This window comes from Protopterus annectens, chromosome 1.part1 (genome assembly GCF_019279795.1).
Source record: "Protopterus annectens isolate FY-2018-M chromosome 1.part1, PAN1.0, whole genome shotgun sequence".
NCBI classification, from domain to species: domain Eukaryota; kingdom Metazoa; phylum Chordata; order Ceratodontiformes; family Protopteridae; genus Protopterus; species Protopterus annectens.
The window spans coordinates 877,423,034-877,448,374 of record NC_056726.1 but is presented as its reverse complement, the minus strand read 5'-3'; the positions used below and the strand labels follow the sequence as shown (position 1 = coordinate 877,448,374).

General features: G+C 40.1%; 1 protein-coding gene across 1 annotated transcript in view; it reads right to left on the bottom strand.

Moving 5' to 3' along the window:
* The window catches only part of LOC122815166 (uncharacterized protein K02A2.6-like), a 52,553-nt gene extending 29,022 nt beyond the window's left edge, over window positions 1–23,531 (bottom strand). Inside the window, 1 exon segment of the mRNA XM_044087433.1 lies at window positions 23,505–23,531. Coding sequence (XP_043943368.1) covers window positions 23,505–23,531 — 27 coding nt within the window.
* Window positions 23,532–25,341: the final 1,810 nt, after the last annotated feature.

Here is a 25,341-nt window from a genome sequence, read left to right as displayed (position 1 = left end):
ATGAAACCCTCTTCAGCGAATGTTCTACTACTGATTTTAGTGCAGTAGTTAGGGACCTCAGGTTTAAGGCGCAGGTCATGGCAAGTGGATAGCTAATAGGGCTATCCCCTTACCATGGCCCATGCCCTAACCCTAAGGCCCGTAATTACCGCACCACAGTGGTATTCGATGAAAAGCAGTAGACCCATATATATATATGTATATATATATATATATATATATATATATATATATATATATATATATATGTATGTGTGTGTGTGTGTGTGTGTGTGTGTGTGTGTGTGTGTGCGTGTGTGTGTGTGTGTGTGTGTGTGTGTGTGTGTGTGTGTGTGTGTGTGTGTATGTGTACAGATATATATAGATATATATATATATATATATATATATATATATATATATATATATATATATATATATATATATATATATATATATATATATATATATATATATATTACATGTGTACATACTTATATACATTTCCTATGCTGGCCGCTGCTTACACCCACGCAAGCTCACTGGCATATGCTTACTGTGTGTTACATATGTTTACCTCCGCTTATTTGTGCTTACTTGTACCTTACTCATTATGACAGTACCACTTTGATTGAAAGGATCTGGTTAAATATCCCATGCGATAATCAAGTTCACTTTTACATGTTATTATGTCAGTCTTACAGCAGAACGACATTCATTCCACATGGAAAAGTATATGTGCTATAGTCAAAATTGAACCATGAATGGCTGTTCGTTAGGCGGATGCTGTAACCACTAAACTATTGGCGTGCTGCCTCATTTAGATGTATACCCATGGTTAATAGTTACCCAAACACATGCCTCAACACTTCACTAACACAGTAGGCATCCATTCTCCAGTTGGATTTGTGGTGTATCCACACTGGTACACATTGGCCGCTCCCTACCCCTGTAGATGCATCCCATCTGTCGACTCACTACACGTATCCTCAGGAAACCCTAACATTTAGTCCACAAACTTTGGTGACATGAGTTACCAATAGGACACTATTCACAATATATTTGTTATCCCACATGGGACACAACTGTCTTTATGTCAAGATTAGACTCTTACTTCCTTACATACTTACTCCCGTTAACATGACACTACAATGAATTAATAAGTCTGACTATATGCTAACGTACACAATACACATGAGAACTAATCATGTATGTGTTCCACATGATTCATTTACAGATAGACCAGTTTATTAATTGCCATTGCTGTTGCAGGCAGATCACAGGGATAATTCCCTGTGTGAGACAGTCCTCACATTGGATTTATTCAGCACAGCAATGACTTCAGACATTGTACACACTTCTGCGTTTTAGCAATTTTGTCCCTTTCCTCTTATGCACTACCTATTATTCTATCTACTGTCAAGGTTTGTAAGGGCACATCCATGTGTTTATGTCTGCAAATGGAATGGATATGTTACAGGGAATGTACGTCTACATATAGATGTATGCTTGTGTGTATGCATACATTCACATAACTAACTCACTGGCCTCCATGAGGTGGTCCAATTAGAACCAGGCCATCCAACCATGAGACTTCTGCATCCATAATCACATACCCATGGTCCCTCGTCCCCACCCGAGTTTGACATACACACAATCCATCCATTATCCAGTTTCTTTCACAGCCATGACACACCACCACACATTGCCCTCCCCCCAGCGTAAGGGACCCTACACCTATGTTGTCCCAACACATGCATTATCATGCTCTCCCACCATTTAGTCCTTGAAGATACCTGACTTTGCTTGTGTAATGGACGGAAATCCAAATATGCTGTCAATTTTTGGTAGTCCCAGTGGGGACTACCATCTGATTGTTTGTAAAGTAGATTTAGCAGCTCAACAATGTTACAACCACTGGTAAAAACCCTGCCTGTGGTGTGAGTAGCAGTGCTTTGCTCACTCCTGGCCAGCTTGTTATGACATACGCTGACAGCGCTATATAATATCATAGTTGCTGTTGATTCCCTTCTCATCCCTTGTCTATGCTTTATTGTTATGACGTTCATTTTTCATATATATATATATATATATATATATATATATATATATATGTGTGTGTGTGTGTGTGTGTGTGTAAATATATATATATATATATATATATATATATATATATATATATATATATATATATATATATATTACATTTGTACATACTTATATACATTTCCTATGCTGGACACTGCTTACACCCGCACAGGAGCACTTGCATATGCTTACTGTGTGTTACATACGTTTACTGCTGCTTATTTGTGCCTTATTCATTATGACAGTACCACTTTGATTGAAAGGATCTGGTTAAAAGTCCCATGCGATACTCAAGTTCACTTTTACATGTTATTATGTCGGTTTTACAGCAGAACGACATTCATGCCACATGGAAAATGATATGTGCTATTGTTGAACTTGAACCGTGAATGCCTGTTCATTAGGCGGATGCTCTAACTACTACACTATTGGTGTTCTGCTTCATTTATATGTATACCCATGGTTCATAGTTACCCGAACACATGCGTCAACACTTTACTAACACAGCAGGCATCCATTCTCCTGTTAGGAAAACCGCACCACTACACATGTGCCATTCCCTACTGCTCTGTACCTGTCCCACATGTTGACTCGCTCCAAGTATATTCAGACTTCCCAAGCCTATAGTCCTGGCACATACGTTCATCTGATGGTCTGGGTGTTCATATGGGTTTAGGCTAGTTTGACTTGGGACTGCCCTGTACCTGTTTGAAAGTCAGACTTAGCACATGGACAGAGTTACTCCCACCGTTAGCATCCTACCTGTGGTTAGAGATACAGGAGGTTTGCCCACCTCTGGCTAGCTTGATATATCAGCACTAAATAATACGGGTGTTCCGCTGCTGTTTTCCTTTGCAATCATTATGAATGCTTTCTTGTGCCCGTGTTCGTTCTGTAGATATCTATATATATATATATATATATATATATATATATATATATCTATATATATATATATATATATATATATATATATATATATATATATATATAGCTATATAGATATATATATAGCTATATAGCTATATATATAGCTATATATATAATATCTGTATGTACGCATGCATATACATCTACATGATTAATTACTTTGATCATACTGCTGAATGACTGTGCTGTCTGCTATGTTTGTGATAACATTGGAGTTAGGTATAACTGCCGTGGCTTAGTGGTAAATGACATTGGCTGTGGTGTGTATGGTCCTGGCTTCGAGCCTGGCCGAGGCGGTTTATTGTGTTGCTGGGCAGAACAAGGGACGTTGGACAATGGGTGAGTACAACACTTTTCAGCAGCGGTTTTCTGTTTCACCATGTTTAACCACCATTTCCTGTCACGCAAACACCTTCTGCATTCTTACTGTGATACGTCACCCCAGTTCACATTTCAATGGTATTATATCATTATACAGCATATAATTATCAGGATATGCTCGTATACAGATTGCACATCATAAATGGTGTGTACTGCAGTTGAACCGACAATGTCTGCTCGATAGGTGGATGCTCTAACCACTACACTATTGCTGTGCTGCTTCATTTGCATGTATACCCATGGTTCATAGTTACCAGAACAAATGCAACAAAACAGCACTAACACAGCAGTCATCCATTTTCCGGTCGGAAATAAACCACACCACTACACATGCGCCACTCCCTACTGCTCTAGACATGTCCCATATTTTGGCTCACTCCAAGTATATTCAGACATCCCAAGCTTATAGTCCTGGGACATATGTTCATATAATGGTCAGGGTGTTCAATTAGTCTTCTGGTTTTTGGCTCATCTGAATGGAGACTGGGACTGGCCTGTACCTGTTTGCATGTGGACAAAGTTAGTTTCACTGTTAGTATCATACCTGTGGTTGGAGATGCAGGAGGTTTGCTCACCTCTGGTCAGCTTGATATGACAGCACTAAATAATATGGGGGGTTCTGCTGCTGTTTCCATTCACATTCGTTATGACTGCTTTATTGTGACCATGTTCATTCTTCTTGGATATATATATATATATATATATATATATATCTGTATATATATATATATATATATATATATATATATATATATATATATATATCTATGTCTGCACATACACATGCATATACACCTACATACTTATTTACATTTCCCATACTGTTGAATGACCGCCACTTACTGCCGTGCATACCCGCTTATGTCAGTTTGTAAGTTACTTAATCACCCTAAAGCTGACAGCCATTATTCTGGGCATCATATAAAATTAGCAATCCTTGCATGGTTTGGACCCAGGAACAGAAACACCTTAGTCACCGGTTAGACCACTACACCATCCATGGTACATTCTGCATAGATGGTAGTTAGGATATATGACTTTACTACAGGTATTCCACACTACTGGCAACAAATGTGACAGTCAGTTGGTGTACATATGTATAGTGCATGTTAATGTTCATATAGGTTTATACTAGGCTATCTGCCCTGGGGCAATTATAAGCCTAGCCCGATTCTGTATGGCTTACGCCACCCCTTGATTTGAGTATACTGTGCCCTTTTAAGGTTTAGTTTACTGTCCCTCTGTCTAATAGTGACAAGGGAGTAATCCCTGGGACAAACCTACGATCCCCCATCCACTTATCGACAATACTGAGAGACATATGTATACATTTGCAAGTATACATATTTATAAATAGGACACATACTTGACAACTACTTATATGCATGTATGTGTGATGTGTAGCTGTAGCTATGCATATATAAGTATGCACATTTATAGATGTATGGCTGCATATCTGGGGTTGTACATGGCCATGTATATGAACACCTGCATCCGGGAGGGACGTGCACCGTTTGTATACAGGGGCTGTGTGCATCATTACGACATGGAACCTGGATAGGGTATACAATTTGTGGACATGTACTATTTGGACGATGGCTATGGGGAAGCTTCTAGGGAACATGTGAAAGGTATATATTCCCGATAATGCACATGGGGAGATGTGCATCACGGTCAGGTGTTTAATCCCGGGTCGTAGGTTATGCAGGACTGGCTGCAGGCTGAGCAGGGTTGTGGACAACTACTGCTAATGCAACTTGTGTGTGGATGTCTACGGGGCTGGACATCGTGTTGTGCCACCACGTCTAATCTTTAGAACAGACACTTATCCCATGAGAGATGTCCAAAAATTGCGGATGCCAATGACTCCAATTCTTTTGGCTATATGAAAATGAGGGAGAGTTATACATGCATGGGATACCTAGTTTGCAAGCATAAGTCTGCCTAGGGTGAGATTGCCTACTAGATGTGGGTAGGGGGCACTATGTGCAGATATGGCTGGCACAAGCTAGCAGCCCAAGTATGGGTGGGTTTGGTGGACTTTCAGCAAGGGGGGGTGTGCTGTGGAGGGGATGATGGGTATTCAATTATGTATCCAGGTGTGTAGGGGTTGGATGGCTCAGTTCAGGCCAGGCCATTATGTGGGTGTGAGCCGGTACCGTTTCTGTACATGTATATCACATTTAATGTTCATATGTTTGTGGAATTGTGTTCTGCAGTATGTCCTATCAGGGTGTATTGGAGATGTGAATGTATGTTCTTTGGTTTCCTTTTGATTCATCCTGCTCCCTCATACACCTCCAGTTCACCTATTGTACATCTGACCCAGTCTCCCCTTGGCGAATTATTACATTACCCGTCACCTCAACCCCAAATTCTACAAACACAACATCCATCCCTTTTCTGGCTGCTGGCCCATGGCACAGACAGCAGTACACATTGTATACTCTACATATCTCTGGTACCAATATGGTTGTGAGGACAACCCTAGCATATTTGGTCTTCCACATGCTATACTTCATGCACATAAGTACACACAAATACTTATCTTTCATGATATGGTAGGTTGACCCGGGTAATACCCATTCATCTTTGGGCCATCCAGACAAGGACGACTTGGACGGCAAATGGGCATATATTGAGCAAATGCTCTGACCATTGGGCTAGGCTTAGTGAAGGGCAGCGGAGCACAAACATGCTGCGTTTCACTTCCACTTGGTATAACAATCAACACTGCAATGAAATACGGACATGGGATTTTAAATGTCATTGTTCGAGGGACGGGGGTCAACATTTCGCTACGTGCTTTTGTGTTTACTCCTGTGATTTTATTTTGGTGTCCACGGAACTCTCTTGTATGCCTTGCATACATTTCAGTATCCACGGACACTGACAGGAGTGATTACTATTAGAGGCATGCTGTACTAGTCAGAATTTTAGGTTGCACAGCTGTTGCCGATATGTTCACGCCTCCGTGCAGCGCTTAAATACACCCCTTGCACTCGCGCACGTTTCCTGTGCATGTGGACGATGTGGCAGCACATCTTCATTAATATGCATATGGTGCTGCTGCACCATCTTTACACTGCATGCTCGGCGCAAGGCTAACGCCGTCCTTGCTCTGAGCTTCATGAATCCCAGGGCTTATCTTTGTATGCCATTCTGTATGTGATGTAGGATGTTTAATAATCTGTGATATTAATTAAATCTTCACTAAACAGTGAGTGAAGTGTATAATGTATGAAATATAAGGTATGTTGAATGCCCTGAATTGTATGAAGCACAATAAGTACCACTGAATGTCTTTTATATTTTATGTAAAGCATCTGCCTTTGTAGTCCTACAAAAATGCACATTGACTATCCAAACAACCAAGTTAATATTGAAAATTAATTAATTACAAAATCAATATAATTTAGAAAACTAATACTGTACAATAATAAGGGGAAACAATACTACATTGAACATCAATCATTACTTCACTACATAAAATAATATTACAATTCCATAAATACAATATGTTTAAGTGAGTAATCTCAAATACATACGATAGATCATTATTTTGAATGCTTACTACTTTGATTAATAATGAAAGTGTCACAAAGTGTACCTGGCAGAATCTCAGTTTACTGAAATATGCTATAATCACTGTAATCAACTCAAATTTTGTTAACTATAGCATAATTTTGGTGTTTTACTATTAGTTGTAGTTGTGCATCTATATAATTAGGATATGTAACTAAGAAGGGTGTGGGGAGAAAACACCACCCTGGGGTCAGGTTAGGAGCAGATTTAGGCCTTGGCTCTAACCTTAGCCTTATACCTTACCTTATAAAACCCTTTCCATAATATTACTAGTACACATGATACTCAAGACATCCACACACACCACCACATGCTCAACACTGAATCATACCTTTTAATTAACCCTTACCCATTTTCACTCACACAAACATTCCCACCCCCTAACTCAAAAAACGTCAATGTATTTGAAGGTCTTGGCATTAGTTTTTCAAGCCCATGTGTACCTTATCCCCATGGATTCAATGTCACATTCATCCAGTAGCTTCAAGCTTCAATGTTTGATGAATGGAACAATAAATAGCATTTCATTGCTATTCACTCTATTGACAAGCAGCTGATTTGACAGAGTGAACAACACTCATATGTGTGTGTGTGTGTATGTGTGTGTGTGTGTGTGTGTGTGTGTGTGTGTGTGTGTGTGTGTGTGTGTGTGTGTGTGTGTGTGTGTGTGTGTGTGTGGCTACATTATGTGGTACATTATGTTTATATATATTTATGGAGAGAGAGAGATTATGGATAGATAGATAGATAGATAGATAGATAGATAGATAGATAGATAGATAGATAGATAGAGAGACAGGAATTATGTGTATGCATATACGTTAGTGTGTTTATCTGACTAGCCTTAGGGTTTTACTGTGTAAAAGGCTTTCATTCTGCTGGTGTGTCTATATTTGGGAACATTTATCAGGGTTTGTGAAATCATTTCCAAAGATTTCTGATAATGCAGGAGCCCTGCTTTTTGTTGTAAGCCATTTGTTACTGAACTTGAGCTCAAACTAGTTTGTTTTATATTGAGAGTTTTATTCTGTACTTCAGTGGGAGCAGAAGGCTAATTCAACCCATCTAAATTGGGAACTGATGGCGGAAGGCTTGTTGAGTGTTTATCTGATTGGCCTGAGGGCTTAACTGTGTAAAAGTCTTTCATTCTGCTAGTATAAAAGCCTCATGTTTGTGCACTGAGCAAATGCAGTTCCCCATGCCTTGTATGTAAGCAAATCTCCCCATTTAAAATCTTCTACAGGAAATGTTCTCCGTAGCATTCCACCATTCATTAGCTGCTTTAAGAGCTGCCAGTTTCTGCTGAGGGCAGCACCACTGCTGGTTGTGTAACAGTGTACTACTAAACACTCTCACTTAGACCTTTAAGTGACCCCCCCCCTCCATTCTTCCCATCTACTATGGATCTGGTATAATGGATAGAGACTTCTCTGTCATCTTTGTTTATGGCCTGGTGGATATGGGCAACCTGAGGCAGTGTAGTAACTTCCTCATCTTCTCTGACAACCACTTAATTTTAGAACAAACAAACTGTGTGAGAGATGCAGATACACAATGTCATTGGAGGCAAAGCTGTCACATACACACAGATTGTCAGTTCTACACCCAAAACACTCACTACCGACACTAAGGAACAAACACATAGACTCACTTCTTCAACTTCTCCTCTGGTTGATAAAAATATGCCTGACCTGTGTAAAAGTCTAAAGGGACTAAAAACATTATGACTGCTTGTATCTTGCTATCCATAATGGGAATTGTGGGAACAATGCATACAGGGGAGAAATGAGGTTTAAAAGAAGGCAAGACTTAATGTGCTATGTAATGTTTGACTGAAAATGATTGGGTAGATTTTACGTGATGCATAATGCTTTAAACTGGAAGTATATCAGTATGGTTTGTCATGTAAAATGCTTGCATGTAGGATTGTGTCACAACAAGGGGGATTCAATATCTGTCATCATGGGCAGACATGATCGACAAACTGCAATGCTTTTCCAGAGATGGTTTACACTTGTCACCACTTGACTTAGATATGACCCCCCCCCCATCATATCCTTGCTGGGTACAAATCCCCTAATGTGATTCTGGAAAATCACACCTCCTACCTAAAACTACTGCAATCTCTTAACATTCAGCCTAACACCATACTTATATGTGACTTCAACCACCCCTCCATAAACTGGGAGATTTATATGACCCATAATTTACTTGCTCTGAGGTTTTTGGACTTCATCAATGCAAACACCCTGGAGCAACTAGTTAACTCCCAGCTAGAGGTACAAATATCCTAGACCTAGTAATTACAAACATTGGGGGATATTGCTCCCTCCCATGCATTAACTCCTCCCTGGTAAGATCTGACCACAAAATTATTTCCTTTAGTATTAAAACTAATGTAGAGCCCTCATCAAACTGCAAATCTGTTAAGAACTTTGCTAAGGCCATTTACCTAAAACTAAGTGATAGCTTATTAATCTTCCAAACCTCTCCAAACCTGGATGACACTGAGGTCTTCTCTGAGTTGTTCACAAAAGCACTGTACTGCCATATTCATAGCTGTATAGAGGTTGCAGTACTTGTCTGAGTCAAACCTATGATTACTGGCAAAAATAAAGCACCCTGGTGGACCCCTAACATACATAGGTTATTCAACAAAAGGAAAAAAAATCCTCTGCAAAGCCAAGAAGGAACAGACAAAACAGCGCAAAAAGACAATTGACAGTCTAAACAAACACATTAAAGAGCTGGTCAAATCTGCCAAAGCAAACTGTAAATCAGAGTGTGTGATATACCTTTAAGAAGCATTCCAGTCAGTGGGCACATGCATATAAGTACTGAGCACATGCAAGTAAGAGCGCCATTTTGAGTGAGCAGCCAGAGTGAAAGCATACATGTGTGTAGTTAGATAGTTAATTTGTTTGTTTAAGTTTAATGTTCCTGCTATCCATCTTGATGTGTTTGTGTGTAATAAACTACTTAAATGAACACCCAAGCCTCTTTGTCTTATTAAGATGTACAAGACGAGCAACATGGTATCAGAATGGGATCCAGAGTCATAGCCATGAGGCAACTGGTTAGAAATGGAGAAATATACAGCAGTGGATCATCCCTACTGCTCAAATTACTTGCAAACCGGTAAAAAAAGAATTCCTGGCACTAAAACTCGTTTAAATGATTTTTTCACTAGGAATATAAAATGAAGTATTCAGAATGCTCAGAATGAATTTCTAATTAAATGAAATGTCCAAAACTGCAACATATTGATAAAAATATTTGAAATAATTTTGAAAATTTTTGAGCAGAGTGTTCATTTACATATGCACCTGCTGTGTTTGCAGGGGATGGGGAGAACTGCCATATTGTGATACCATCTGAAACATGGGAAATATCAGAATCGCATAAAATGTATAAAAAAAGAGGAAATTAATGTGCTACTTTTTCACATTAACTATGCCTATTCAAAATATCCAGTGTGTGCAAAGTGGTGGCCACTGTGTGCAGTATTACAGTCCAGTTATTTTGCAAAATCCAGTCATTTCAAAGAAAAATTTGAAAAGTGCAGGGGAAACAACTGTATGTTTTTGCAATGTGCTACTTTTTTACATTAACTAAAGCTATTCACAAGTGTTGGCCAGTATGTACAGTATTACAGTACAGTTATTTTGCAAAGTGCAGTCATTTCAAAGAATAATTTGCAAAGTACAGTCTTTCTAAGAGATTATTCTGCATTTGAATATTATTACAAGTACCTGGTGTGTGTGCATGTTTATCCATGATTACAATGGCTAAGTTTGTACTGTGTTTGAACTATAATTTGTGGGTATGGCTGTAGGCTTTCAAAACATAAATTTAGAGAAATGTGTAACACACAAACAAATATTACAGTGGAAAGGCAATTATTTTACACTAGAGATCAAAAGGCTGGTGAATCTTTTGCAGCATGTGTAACCAACTTGAGAAATAAGGCAAAAATGTGCAGATTTGGTGATTTAAGAGATGAGTTGATAAAAGACAGGATTGTGTGTGTTATTAATAATGACATAGTGAGAAAGATTTTGCTTTGAGATAGTGATTTGATGATAAACAATGCTATAGAGATATGTCAGATATACAAGCTTACAAAAAGGCACACAAGTATCCTTACAAATGAGAAAGCAAGCTTTCCAGTACCTTCCACAACTAATGTAGATAGTATGCAACATGAGCTTAAAAGATACAAGCCAAAGAGCATGACAACTTCAGTAAAATCCAGAGCAGCTTCAGTAAAACTCAAGATGCACACAGCAAAGTACAGGTGTGACTCAGCAAAATTTGCAGCCAGCCTCATAGTCAGCTCTCATAATTGTGGTAGAAACCATATACCCAAATGAGAAAAATACTTAGCTTTTGGTCAGCAGTGCCATTCTTGTAAAAAGTAGAATAATTTCAAAAGGTTTTGTAAATTGAATAAGGCACATTCTTTTATTAAAAAGTAACATTCAAAGAGGTGAGCTGATAGAAAGCTGTGAGCCTACTTTTTATGCTGATGGTCTGTCTGTGCTTGGTGAAACAGTCAATGCAGTAGATTTGTGGGTAAATAATGAAATATTTTGTAGTGTTCAGATTAATGAGAGACCTGTAGAGCTCAAAGTAGATACTGGTTCAAAAAAAAAAAAAATCTAAGCTTGTTTCCTGCCTTTCCTGTAAGTCGTCTAGTCCAGATACATATTTGCTGTATACAGAACTGTTTGTAAGTTCTGAGCCCCCAAGCCTTTCTGTGTTGGAGGGAAACCTTCTTGCTTAATTTCTTCTTAGAACTAGCCAGTTTTTTTTAGTTTCAGCACTCAAATCTGTTTCTTTGAGCTCAGCACTTGATCAGAACTCAGTTTTTAGTACATAATAAATAAACACCTATCCAAGCATATCTAAGGGTCAGCTTCCGGTGTTTTCTCCTATCTACCTGATGGATCTGGGCATCTTGGGGCAATGCAGCAATTGCCTCATGTACACAGACAACCATCTCCTCATACCACCCAACACTACAACCTGTGAGAGATGCACTTATATAGCCAAACTGGAAGCAGAGCTCTCCTCACCCAAGACTGGACTAGACAGTCAAGAGGAGAAGGTAAACACTTGCACCACACCACACTCATCACATAGTCCCTGAAAACCTACACCACCAAAACACAAACATAGAAACACAAAACACACACCTACATTCACGGAGGCTCTCAATAAAAATCTACCCAACCAACAGGGACCTCCAAAGCAGAAATGCAAGCAACCTCCACCCAAACACAACTCAAATGACACATAGCCCACAGAGTTAGTGTGCCACTCAACCACAGCCCATAAGGCATAACAACATACCCAACACTCTAGTAATAGGCGATTCTATAGTCAGGCGCATTGATGTTCCACTCACCAGGCTAAACAAGGAGAAATTTACTGTCAGCTGCCTGTCGGGTGCCAGGATCCGTCACATAATACACATACTCAGGTCACTCCACAACAAGTACAAATATGACTCTGTCATTATCCATGTTGGTGTGAATGACATGAGATGTACCTCCCTGTACTACATGAAAAGAGACATGGAGAAGCTGTTCGATCTTGTAGCCCAGGCAGGTATGACCCTAGCCCTGAGTAGCATCCTGGCATCACCCAGAATGATACCCCAGTACAAGGACAAAATGATTGACTTCAACAATTGGCTAAGCTTCTGGTGTCATTCTAAGGGGATCCAGTATCCGTCTGCCTGGGATGACATGATCAACAAACCACAATGCTTTGCCATAGATGGCCTGTGCCTGTCACCCTTGGGATTCCGGATACTGGCTAAGGCTCTTGCCACCCCTATAGTGCCTTTTTTAGGCAAGGTTCAGATGACAAATTGACCACCGTGACAGGTACAAGCAAGCATAATCTCAGGGTAATGCTACTCAGTGCTAGAAGTCTAAACCTCAAAATGCACTCACTCGAGGCACTCCTTAAAATGGAGAACATTGACATCTGTGCAGTGGCAGAGACCTGGTTCAAGGCTCCAGAGAGCACCCCTGCATTACCAGGCTATAATTCATACCACACCTTTTGGCCACCTAACCTGGACCGAAACATTAAAGGTGGGGGCATGTCCATATTCATTAAGGATATCCACACCTCCAGGCTAGTTGCTCAGCATAATGCATCCGAGATTATCCAAGTGAAACTGACTCTAGGCAAGACCGCAATCCAAATTGTAGCAACAGATGCCCCAACATGGCCCATGATTCCCACTCCTCATTTCTTGATACACTGGAAAATATTAGGGTACAATCTAACACCTTAATAATGGGTGATTTCAACTACCCCACCATTAACTGGGAAAACTACTCATGTACCAACTATTGTGCACAACGTTTTCTGGAATTCATGAATTCCAACACCTTGGATCAACTTATCCACACCCCCACCAGGGGCAGCAATATCCTAGACCTGATCATTACCAACATGGGCAACCGGTGTTTCATACCAGAGGCCAATTCCTCATTGGTCAGATCTGACCACAAGCTAATCACCCTAGACATCCACATCTCACCCCCACCCCCGATTAGGGAAACCACCGTAAAAAATTTCTCTAAAGCCAACTTCACGCTTCTTAAGACAGAAGTGGCAAACTTCACGACACCCATGCTGAAGGACAATAGAGGTACGACTGCTGAATCCTACACAAATGCATTTTATAAGCACTTACACAAGTGCATGGATCATGCAATTCCTAAAAGAACCAAGATGCTATCCTCCAAAAAAAGGAAGCCTATCTGGTGGTCCCTTGCCATAAACAAACTCTACAACAGAAAAAAGAAACTGTTGCAAAAAAGAGTAAAATCCCATGACTGGAGGAACTGCCTGGCCAGCCTCAGTAAGAAGCTAAGATCCCTCATAAAATCTTTCAAAGCTAGTTATGAAAACAAAATCGCCACTGATTCTAAAGACAACCACAAAGCATTCTATAGCTATGTCAAGAATATCACTGGCAGCATTCAGATCTGCTCTGAGTTACAACACAATGGCACTAAATATACAGAACCAACTGATATTGCCAACATCCTGGAAGATAGGTTCAGTGCTAACTTTACCCCCTCTCATCTCCTAAATGTCCCCTCTCTATACCAGAAGAATGCAAAGTTCCTGTAATCATGGCTACACAGGTAAAAAACACACTCTCGAAAGCCAAGAACACAGCATCCATGGGACCTGACAACATCCCAGGCTGCGTTCTACATGAACTACAGAATGAACTGGCACCTCACCTAAATACCGTATTCAATCATAGCCTCACATCAGGCTTTGTTCCCACTGAATGGCACACAGCAATGGTTATCCCACTCCACAAAGGGGGAGCCACCATGGACCCCGGGAACTACCGCTCCATTAGCCTGATGAGCCCAGTCTGCAATGCTATGGGACATATCATCATGGAACTTATAAACAATGACATTGGTAATCTCCAAACTCTGAACCCTACCCAGTTTGGGTTTGTAAAAGGCAGATCATATCTCCTAAACCTGATAGACTTCTTTGAAGTGATCACCAAAGCCGTATATGAGGGTAAGGTGGTTCACACAGCCTATCTAGACCTTGTCAAGGCTTTTGACACCATCCCCCACTCTGGAATTATAGATAAACTCATTAAACTAGGTATAAATCCCTATGTCACAAGATGGGTTGCCGATTAGCTCACTAACAGAACCCACACTGTGAAAGTAGCAGACTCCAAATCCAACTTCAGACCAGTGACAAGTGGAGTACCACAGGGTTCAGTCCTGGGTCCTCTCCTATTTGGTATCTACTTCTCTGAAGTACAGGCTAACACAGAAGGTCTTTGGCTAATGAAATTTGCAGATGACCGCAAACTAATAGCCATAATCAAAACTCCTAACGGAGTGGACATCCTACAAAAGGGCCTCACTGAGACAGATGCCTAGTGTCAAAGCCATGGCCTCAAGCTCAATGCCAAAAAGTGCATTGTCATCCCTTGTGGTAAAAACTCTGTACCCATGAACTACCACATAGGCGGTAGTCTACTTAACACCGAAAGTGTGACAAGAGACCTTGAGACACAGGTGGAAAGTAGTCTCTCCTTTGATAATCACATCACCACAGTAGTCAGGAAATCCTTCTACATGGCACACCTCATCACAAAAGGTTTCTCATCCAGGAAAAAAAGAGGTCATTATTCCCCTCTGCTCATCACTCATTAGACCCATTATAGAGTACAATGCCCCTTTTGGTATGTACCACACAAGACATCTACAATAACTGGAAAGGCCACAGAAATACCTCACAAAGAGGATTACCAGCTTCAAACAGATGCCTTATGCCGACCATCTCAAAATACCCCAGCTTTACTCCGTCGCATATCACCTACTCAGAGGCGATCTCTACCTAACATACAAAGCTATGTCAAACCCAGAGCTGTTGGACATGCTCCACTTAAAGAAATCCCAATCCCTCCAAGCTACACGCTCTAAGGATCTGAACCTTGTCACCACAATAAACAGAACATGCTGGAGGGATAGATTCCTGTCCCAGAGTCTTCTCATACTCTGGAACATACTACCTATCTATATCAAACAAAGCTCCTCATTAGCACACTTCAAGAAAAATCTTGATTGGATGGAAGATAGGAAATTCACCTCGAATATCACTTCTGTGGCTCTGCTCGACAGGGGTACAGGAAAATAATTTTCTTGGGTGGTGAAAGCCAGGGTACCATTTGGCTAGGCTTATATAGGCCCTAGGGCCAATAGCCTAGTACCTACCTATGAAGCTATGAATCTATGCAATGTTATGTCAGCAAAAACATTTGCTGTAGTAAAAGCTGCAGAACAACTTGATTTGGCAAAGTGTGGGAAGCTTGCTGCTTATGGTGGTGAAGAAATTCAAACCAAAGGCTCAAAAGTGCTTTCATGTTACTCTGCTGAGAACAGTTATGACTTGCAATTTTGCAAAGTCAAAAGACACATGCAGTCATTATTAGGCCTCAGAGACAGTTTGAAATTTTAACAAAGAGATCCACCATGTAAGCTTGCATGAGAACAGCTCAAATTTCACCCAAACTATTTTTTCTGAGTATGCTGATATTTTTGCAGACAAACTAAGCAAACTCCCAGTTGTGTAGTCTTTGAAGTTAGACCCAGAGGTCAGACCAGTTATCAGACCAGCATAGAATGTTCCAGTAGCTATGCAGAACATAGTCAAGGCCAAGCTAGAATAGTGCAGCTAGGAGTCATTTGTCCAGTAGAAGAACCAACTGAATGGGTATCTTCCATGGTAGTAGCTCATAAGAAAACATCAGATGATATCAGAATATGTATTGATCCAAGAGATTTGAACAAAGCATTGAAAAGACCTCATCATCCTATGTGTACAGTTGAGGAGGTTGCAGTACTCATGCCAAATGCCACTGTTTTTTCTGTCTTAGATGCAAAAAGTTCATTTTGGCAAATTTTGTTTAATCAAAAATCGTCATTGCAAACCACATTTGGCACACCATTCAGGAGGTACAGATTTCTGAGAATGCCACTTGGAATAAATTCTGGCAGTGAAATCTTTCAGCATGTGATGGAACACATTTTTTGTGGCTATCCATTTACTATTGTAGTATATGATATTCTAGTAGGAGGCAATTGTGAAGTCGAACATGATAGAAACCTCAAGAAAGTTCTGGAAAGAGCACATAAAGTGAATCTCAACCTGAATCTTCAGAAGTGAAAATCAGTCTAAGAGAAGTAACCTGTTGGTCATTTGTTTACCAGTTCAGGCTTATGACCAGATCCTTCCAAGTAAACAGCAATTCTCGAGATGCCAGCTCCAGACAATGTTCAAACCCTACAATGTTTTCTTGACATAGTCAACAATTTAGGCAAGCTCATTCCAGATTTGAGTCAAATTTCAGCACTGCTAAGAGAGATGACATGCAAAGATATAACCTGGCCCTGATCCGAATAACAAAAAAGAGCATTTGATATCCTGAAACAGAAAATTGCCAGTGCACCTATTTTAAGATATTATGAAGTTCACAAACCAGTTACTCTGTCCTGTGATGCTTCTAAGTATGTTCTTGGTGCAGTCATTCTTCATGAGAGTAGACCAGTAGTCTATGCATCAAGAACTCTTACCCAAACCTAAATGCAGTATGCCCAGATTGAGAAAGAACTCTTGGTAATTGTGTTTGCATGTTCGAAGTTTCATGATTATATTTATGATCAACCTATCCAGATTGAAACTGACCACCAACCTCTAGTTATTATTTTGAGAAAGCCAATGCACACAGCTCCTGCGAGACTGCAACAAATGATGCTCAAATTGCAAAAGTACAATTGCAATCTTGCTTACACAAAAGGCAAACTTCTCTATCTTGCTTATACATTATCCAGTTTGCCCAGAGAAAACAGAAAACCATGAGAATCAGGTTGCTGATTTTGAAGTTATAGAAGCAAGACATTTTTCTTCCACTCATCTTGATGAGCTTAGAACTCACACAGCTTCAGATCCAATTCTCCAAAATCTCAACCTCTTTATCAGTTGAGGATGGCCTCCAAAGCAATCTTGTTTAGCAGTAAATGTGCACCAGTATTTTGCTTACAAAGATGAGATTTTGTCAGACAATGGTATCATCATGAAAGGTCCAAAAGAAATTGTTCCATAATCCTTGCAACAAGAGTATATTAAGATCATGCATCGTGGCCACCCATGAACTTATTCGACCAAAAGAAGGGTGACAGACCATGTTTTTTGGCCTTCTGTGTCAAAAGATATCGCAAAAGTATTTTCATCTTGTTCTGTATGTAATAGTAAAAAAAAACGCATCAAGAAAAAGAACCACTTCAGTTAATCCAGATTCCTGAACTACCTTGGTCGACAGTTGCCACAGATATCTTCGAGTGGAATGGTCAACATTACCTGGTGTTAGTAAACTCTTATACTAGTTGGTTCGAGATTTGAGATCCTACCCTAACGTCCAGTACTGTCATTACTAATTTGAAGAGACATTGTTCTGAATATGGTAGCCCACACAGAGTAATTTCTGACAATGGTGCACAGTTTATAATTCAGCAGTTTAAGACATTTGCTGTAATGTGGGACTTTCTTCATGTTATGAGTAGTCCTGACTACCCACAGTCAAACAGCTTGGCTGAACATTCAGTTCAAAGTGCAAATCAGCTGTCAGAGAAATCCAAACGTGACAATACTGATGTTTTCCTAAACTTACTAAATGTCAGAAACATTCCTTGCGATGATTATCTTGTATCACCTGCCCAGAGACTATCAAGACAAACCAGAACCACATTACCAATCAGCAACAATGTATTGGTTCCATGTGCTAAAAACAACAAAGTAGTGAAAGTCCAACTGTTGAAAAAGCATTTGTCCCAGAAGTCCTACTATGATAAGAGCAGTAAACTGTCCCATTCATTAAAAGAAGGGGAGATAGTGAGGATGCAAACAACAAATGGTTTTGATCAAATTGGATTTGTGAAAAGTTTGTGTCAAGAGCTGAGATCGTACATTGTGGAATCACAAGGAATGGAATTTAATCAGAATCAGAAACATTTACTACTGGTGTCGGAGCAAGTGTTACAGCATCTTGCCTGTAATAAAGACTTTAATTCTCAAAGTGACTTGTCCAATGGTCCTATTCCAGAAGACATTCTGTCAGTTATCCCTGTTGCTGAGAATATCCCTGAAAGTCCTGAAGTAAAACATTCCCCAGTTACTGTCCCTTTTGCTAAACCCATTCCTAACTATTACATTATGAGGTCAGGTCGCATCTACAGACCTAGTTCCAGATACACAGCAACCTGGACATGACTGTTGTTTGTTTATTATTGTTTGTATAATTTGCATGCCTATTCAAATGTCATTGCCCATATGAGACAGTTCAGTAAACAGGGAGGATGTAGATTGCAGTGTGTGATATACCTTTGAGAAGCATTCTAGTCAGTGGGCATGTAGCCAGTTAGTTAGATAGTTTAAGTTTAATGTTCCTGCTATCCATCCTGATGTGTTTGTATACAATAAACTACTTAAATGAAAACTTAAGCCTCTTTGTTTTATTAAGATGTACAAGATGAGCTAAAGAAACTATGAGGCAAAGATAGCCTCCCAGGTGGAAAATAACCATAAGGCTTTTTTAATTATGTTCATAACCTCAGGGGAAATGCCCATAAATGTGCTGAGTTAATCATGAATGGCAACACTTAACACCCAGCCATAAACTATAACAAACCTACTGGCCGACAAGTTTACTTCAAACTTCTCCCCAGCCATCACCTCCTATTACCCAAGGAAATACCCGCAACCTTCCTCCTACTGGTCATTATGAGGGAACAGGTCCTTACTTTGCTCGCTAAAGCCAAAAACATAGTCTCCATGGGTCACAACAACATTGCAGAGTGCTTCTTAAATAGCTTAAAACAGAATCTATCAGGGCCACTAGAAATCCTCTTTAACCACACCCTCTGGACAGGCTTTGTTCCAGAGGAAAGGAGGACTGATACTATCAACTTAACCAGGGAACTACAGACCCAAAAGCTTGACCAGTCTTATCTGCAATAAATATCATATTTGTAGCCATGAATGTGTTATCTTTTAGCCCTCTCAATCACTTTGCTAAGTACACTATACCCACAGTACCACAAACAGAAGTTCTCTTAATATTAAGAATTATAGTTTTCAAGATTTAAGTTAGCCGTAGATAAAATAAGTCTACATTGATTGCAAGAACCAAGTCTTTTTCATGTCATTCTTATTAATATTTATTTCACCTAAACATTTCTCAGGTTCAAAAAGATGTTTTTAACTCACTCAAGCCAGTAACATCATTTTTGTATACTTCCAGTTCACACCCATAGCACCTTATGATGCCCAAAACATTTTTTGGTCTGGCTTCTTAACTAAGTGACTTAGAAAGTACAAAGACTTAATAATAAAATAACACTAAGAATGTTAATCTAGGATGTCCTGCAGTAGAAAAAAAAATACATACATTTGTCACTTATTTATATTTTCATATTTATGTTCATATTTTTATAGCTGAGAGCCTGGCATCTTATGGGGGAGGGCAGTGTGAAATGCCACAGTGGGAGATAGGAAAATTCATTGCCAATGTCCATTGATATCACATTATACTTGAGATATTCCTAGCTGTTATCTAGTGTGTGTGTCTTTCGGCTTTTCTTGGTTAGGGGTCACCACAGCGGAACTCTGGTCCACTACTGATTGACAGTAGATTTTTACATGCTGGCTTGCCGGGCCTAACGCACAACCTTCAACGAAGGAATGCCCATTCATGCATGTTGACACAGAGAAGACGCTCTAACTGAGAATCGAACAGGCAACGTCTAACTGGGAGGCGACAATGCTACCGCAGCACCACCACTGCAGTATAGCTGTTATCTAGTAATTATGGAAATAAATAATGATGCAGATTCAATAAAGCCTACATGGTGGTTTTTCACAGTGTTTGCATCATGGAGTGATATGCACACGGTCAGGAGAAAACTTGAATTCAGCAAGCACCATGTAGAGGCATGCACAGCCCTGTGGAAATAGCTTAAATAGCATGACATGCTAATCAGTTCTATAAGCAGCTGAATAACATGCTAATTAACCCAGGAAACATGGTGGAGCAATTCAACAAGCTGGAAAGGAACTGTGTAGACTCTGTGCTGGTGTTTGGTCTGTATTCAAAAAGTTTTGGAATACAGCCATAGAAAGGAGTCTACATGGCATACCTTTCAACCTCTTTGAACAAAAAATATGGAAAAGGACATCGATAATAGGTGGACAAAGGCACAAAGAATAGGGATACTTTTTAAATATTGCTCTTATAAACTTAGACAATTAATAGAATAACTGGTTTTGCAGCAGCGTGAATTTTCTGAAGGGCATGAAGTCTAAAATTCAAATGTCTGTCATTATTTTCTGACTTTAACCCTCTATGATTTGCCAGTGACTTGCAGGAAAATAATAATGTTTGAGAAATGGACCAAAAATATGGGGCAAAAATCTGGACATTTTGCAAAAATCTGTACACTTGAGAGGTATGCTACACGGATATTGTAAAATGTGTGAGATTTGTACAGAACTGACCCTAATATGTGACAGCAGGCTGGATACAACAAAAGGAGAATACCAAAAGCAATCCTTGTGCCAGAACAGAAATGCAGTTTTGCTCCCCAACCCCCAATGAACAGTGCACATTGTTAAGTAATGCAGACAGATAAAGGTGTGCTAATCAAATAAATATAAAAAACATTAAACAGACTATTCATAGTTCATGTCAACATATGCAATATGTAGATGATGAAATGCAGAAATATCCATCTAAAAAGCAGTGCTCTTCTGTGCAGATTTATCCCAAAGTAATATCCTCTCTTCTGTGTTCAACATTCAGCCCCCCTCAGTTTCCCTATCTACATGGTTGCCAACAGTGTAGATTCATGGCTGTCAGCACAATGAAGATGCAAATGAGTTCTGAATTCATTAGAATTGCTGAATCCCCCAAAAATGGATGCATATAGGGATGTAAACATAGTGTAGGCACTCCCTCAATGTTTGTGTTCATGGGATGGCAACCGTGAATGTTTACATCAGATAGGTGTGTCAGGTTAGACTTACAAAGTGTTACATGTAAGTCTGTCAAGGTTGGAAATGCAAGTAACCTGTGCACAATTCACAGGTTATGCCATCACCAACCTCCTCTTCATTTGTTGTCAAATTGTATTTTCTCTGTCAGGTTTTTACTATTATTTAGTAGAAAAGAAAAGAAAAAAAAGGAAGAAACAGTTAAAATGAGCAAAAGTAATCTGTGTCGGGCTCTCAGCTATAAAATATGAACATAAATATGAAAACAGAAAATGTTAGTACACATGAGATATGTCTACATAGGTTTGGATTTCAACTCTCCCTCCAATGCACCTTCAAAAAACAGAAAGGGAACCTTATCCCTCTTCACCACACAAACAGCTTTGCAGCAAAGAACTGAAGTCATTCTTCACACCAACTGCAACAGAATGTACACTGATATCAAACCATAAACTATTTCCACATTTAATATTATATTTGGATATAGTTTACTTAGTGATCACACAACTTGCTATGGCTATTGATTGCAAATATGCAACTCTGTTTTACCTTTCTGTGTTTTCTGGTCATTCATCAGTTATCTGACCAGTACTCTGAGAGAGGCAGTCTGTAAGCAATGCTATATCATTGGCCTTAAAATGGGTGAGGATATTAGTTGACAATAATATGATATGCATTTGCCAACAACTGAAGGGCAGGTTGGATTGCAAAAACAAGCACAGACTGCACTTATATGATGGGGAGCAAAGATAAATTACTGTTATGGCACATACAAGGGTACAACTGTTCTGTTAAAGGGGTGAAAGAAAGCTGAATTACTGTTATGGTGCATACAAGTATAGACTCTTTTTTGGGGGTGAACAAAGGTGAGTTACTGTCATGGAACAAACAAGGATAAACTGCTCTTTTGCTGGGGGGGTGCAAAGTGGAGTTACTGTCATGACACAAACAAGGATAGACTGTTCATTTGGGGGCAAAAGTGAGTTACTGTTTATGTCACAAACAAGGATAGACTGTTATTTTTTGTGGGGGCAAAGGTGAGTTACTGTTACTCCACAAACAAGGATATGTTTCTATTGTTGCTCTGCTTGTTTTGCATCCTGCCTGTTGTTCATATTTCTTATCTCTAAACTGTTTCATGTTTCTCCAGTGGGTATTACTGAGTGTCTAGCATTTCTATCTGGAAACAGTAATTTTGCAGTTATGTGATACTTATGTGTATTATTCTTCTGTTGTATTTTAGGACACCAGTGACTATGCCACCCAGGCATATCAATCACCATAGATTCCCTTCACCAGTTGTGAGAATCAGGTGATAGTACATGCCTTTAGGCAACATAGGGCTTTTTTTACTGGAAAGGGGATGGGGTGATACGAGATGCTGTATGCATATATGGCATCAGCTGGTGGATGACTTGAAAGACGTGGGTGGCCATGCCAGGACATACAGTCAGGTGCACCATAGGGCCACTGACATGATCACAGCTGCAAGAAGGAGAACAGCTGTTGTGGGTAGTGACCAGGTGGCTGCCAATGGAGGCCCTGCTAGAGAACCAGCATTAACAGACAATGAACAGTTCCTGGCTAATATCTGGGATCCTGACGGCTCACAGAAGTCTGCAGTACAGCATGTCCTGGATGTTGGAGCCACACTTTCACAGACAGCATGCACATCCCAAGAGGAGCTTCCAGGTAAGGTTTGGTATTTCTACAGTTAAATACTGTTGTGTAGTAAAATAATTAAAATCAGAATGTTAATTCTGTGTCACATTTTTTGGGGGGGCGGTTGAAGACTGTTACAGTTATAAGCTTAGGCTGGAGTTGTTAGCCACGTTCTTGTTAAAAGTGTACTTTATATGTCCATTAAGGGGTAAATGTATTACCTCCTGTGTTGCTGTTAATTGTGATGATTTTACCCTTACCTCTTGCTTAACTTCTTCTAGGACCATCTTGACTACAGAAAAATAACTCTTCTGCAGAAGTTAAGCAAAACATATTTATGTCAGCACTGCTGAGCAACTTAAAGAAATATTTTAGTGTGTGAATTTGATTTCAGGCCTGTTTTGTGTATTGCTGTACTGTCTGTAATAGTGGCAACACTGTTTGTTAGCATAAATCCAGCTATAGTAGTGCAGGTGTTAATTTATTCTTGTTTTTCTTGGCTTTTATCACAGGTGACCATGACAGTGGGCGTGTGGCCCTGTACAACCCACTATCAGTATATCAGCAGACTCTGATGATGATGGTGGTGAAAGTGAGGCACATTCGGGGGTGCAGAGCTTGAATCTGACACAGAGGTTGACATCCAGCCGTTCCCTGTATTTTCATTGAACACAGTCAGTAGGTCTGCTCATACCCAGTACAATGAATCCTGAGATATTGAGCAGGTGGAGGGTGAGGACTTTGATCAGGGAAGTATGGCTACTGTGGCTTTATTGCCTGTTGAGTCTGTCTGTAGCCAAAGTGTGAGCGAGGTGCCACACAGGAGGATTGATAGGGGTGCTCAGAGGGGTCCTGCTGTCCCTCCTCCACCTGGTGCAGGTGTCACTTCCCATGCCACTCAACGTATGTTTATGGCAGTCATGGAGGCACAGGCATGTTCTCATAGGTTCTCCAAACAAATGCTCATGGCTGTGGATGTGGCACAGTCTGTTATTCTTGACTGTCTCCACTGTGTTGCCGATTCACTGGATTGGATGAATAACATTTTGGAACAAGAGATGTCTGTGATGGATTGAGGAGTGTTTGTCATGGAACAAGTAGTGCCTGTTATGGAATACCTGCTGGGAAGGGAACAGCATCCTCATGGGCATAGGTCAACCACATCATCTGTTGTCAGGCAATGTGGCCTTGACCAATCACGATCCCATCATAGCAGTAGGTCTCTTGGTCCATCAGTGAGTCTGCTGTCCAAACTTAGACATGGCAGGCCATAGAGTTGTGGTCCTAGGCATCCCTGTGAAGGGAGCTCATCCAGCAGATATCAGTCACATTCAGGTAGCAGCACTGCATCTGACTGTGGGCATGGACATGCCAGTGCAACTCCTGCCAAAGCCAGTTCTCATGGTCAGGGATGACAACTATGAACTGCCACCTCTACCATGCACAGCTCACACCTGTCTGACAGACCAATATGTATGGCTAGCGCAGAGCTTGGCTGTGTTCATGCAGACACTAACACACCAATTTCACATGGAGGACCCCTACAGACATGCATACAACAGTTACTCAGTTTGTCTCACTGGCCATTTGCTGTTTTATCTCAATGTCTTCTTTTTTCAATCTTCCTACTCACATACACTCACTGACCTTCGGTGCCAACCTAGGCTTCTTGCCACCCACAGCACCCTGTGCAAGTGATGATAACTGTGCCATATCCCTGTTTTCTATCTTTTGGATTCAGGCATACAAAAGCTGAGTCTGATGCTCAGGGTGCATAGCTAACTTAGTGCTTTGTATATCTGCATTTGTGTTGTTCAACTGGTCATTGTACCTTTGACTTATATTGACCTTGCAAAGTTAGACAGTTAATAGCATCAAATTTTCAAAACATTATAGTAAATGCTCGTGTAAGGGTGTTGAGATCAGAAACTGCAATGTGTATCATTACTTTCTAACTTCTCCCTTTAATGATCTTCCAGGACAAACTTATGGTGCACATTATAAGTCATGCCATAATATTCAGATCCCAGGATTGTATGACAGCACTGTAGTCAAACCTCATCAGAACAGTAATGCAGTATAAAGCTGTCTTTTATG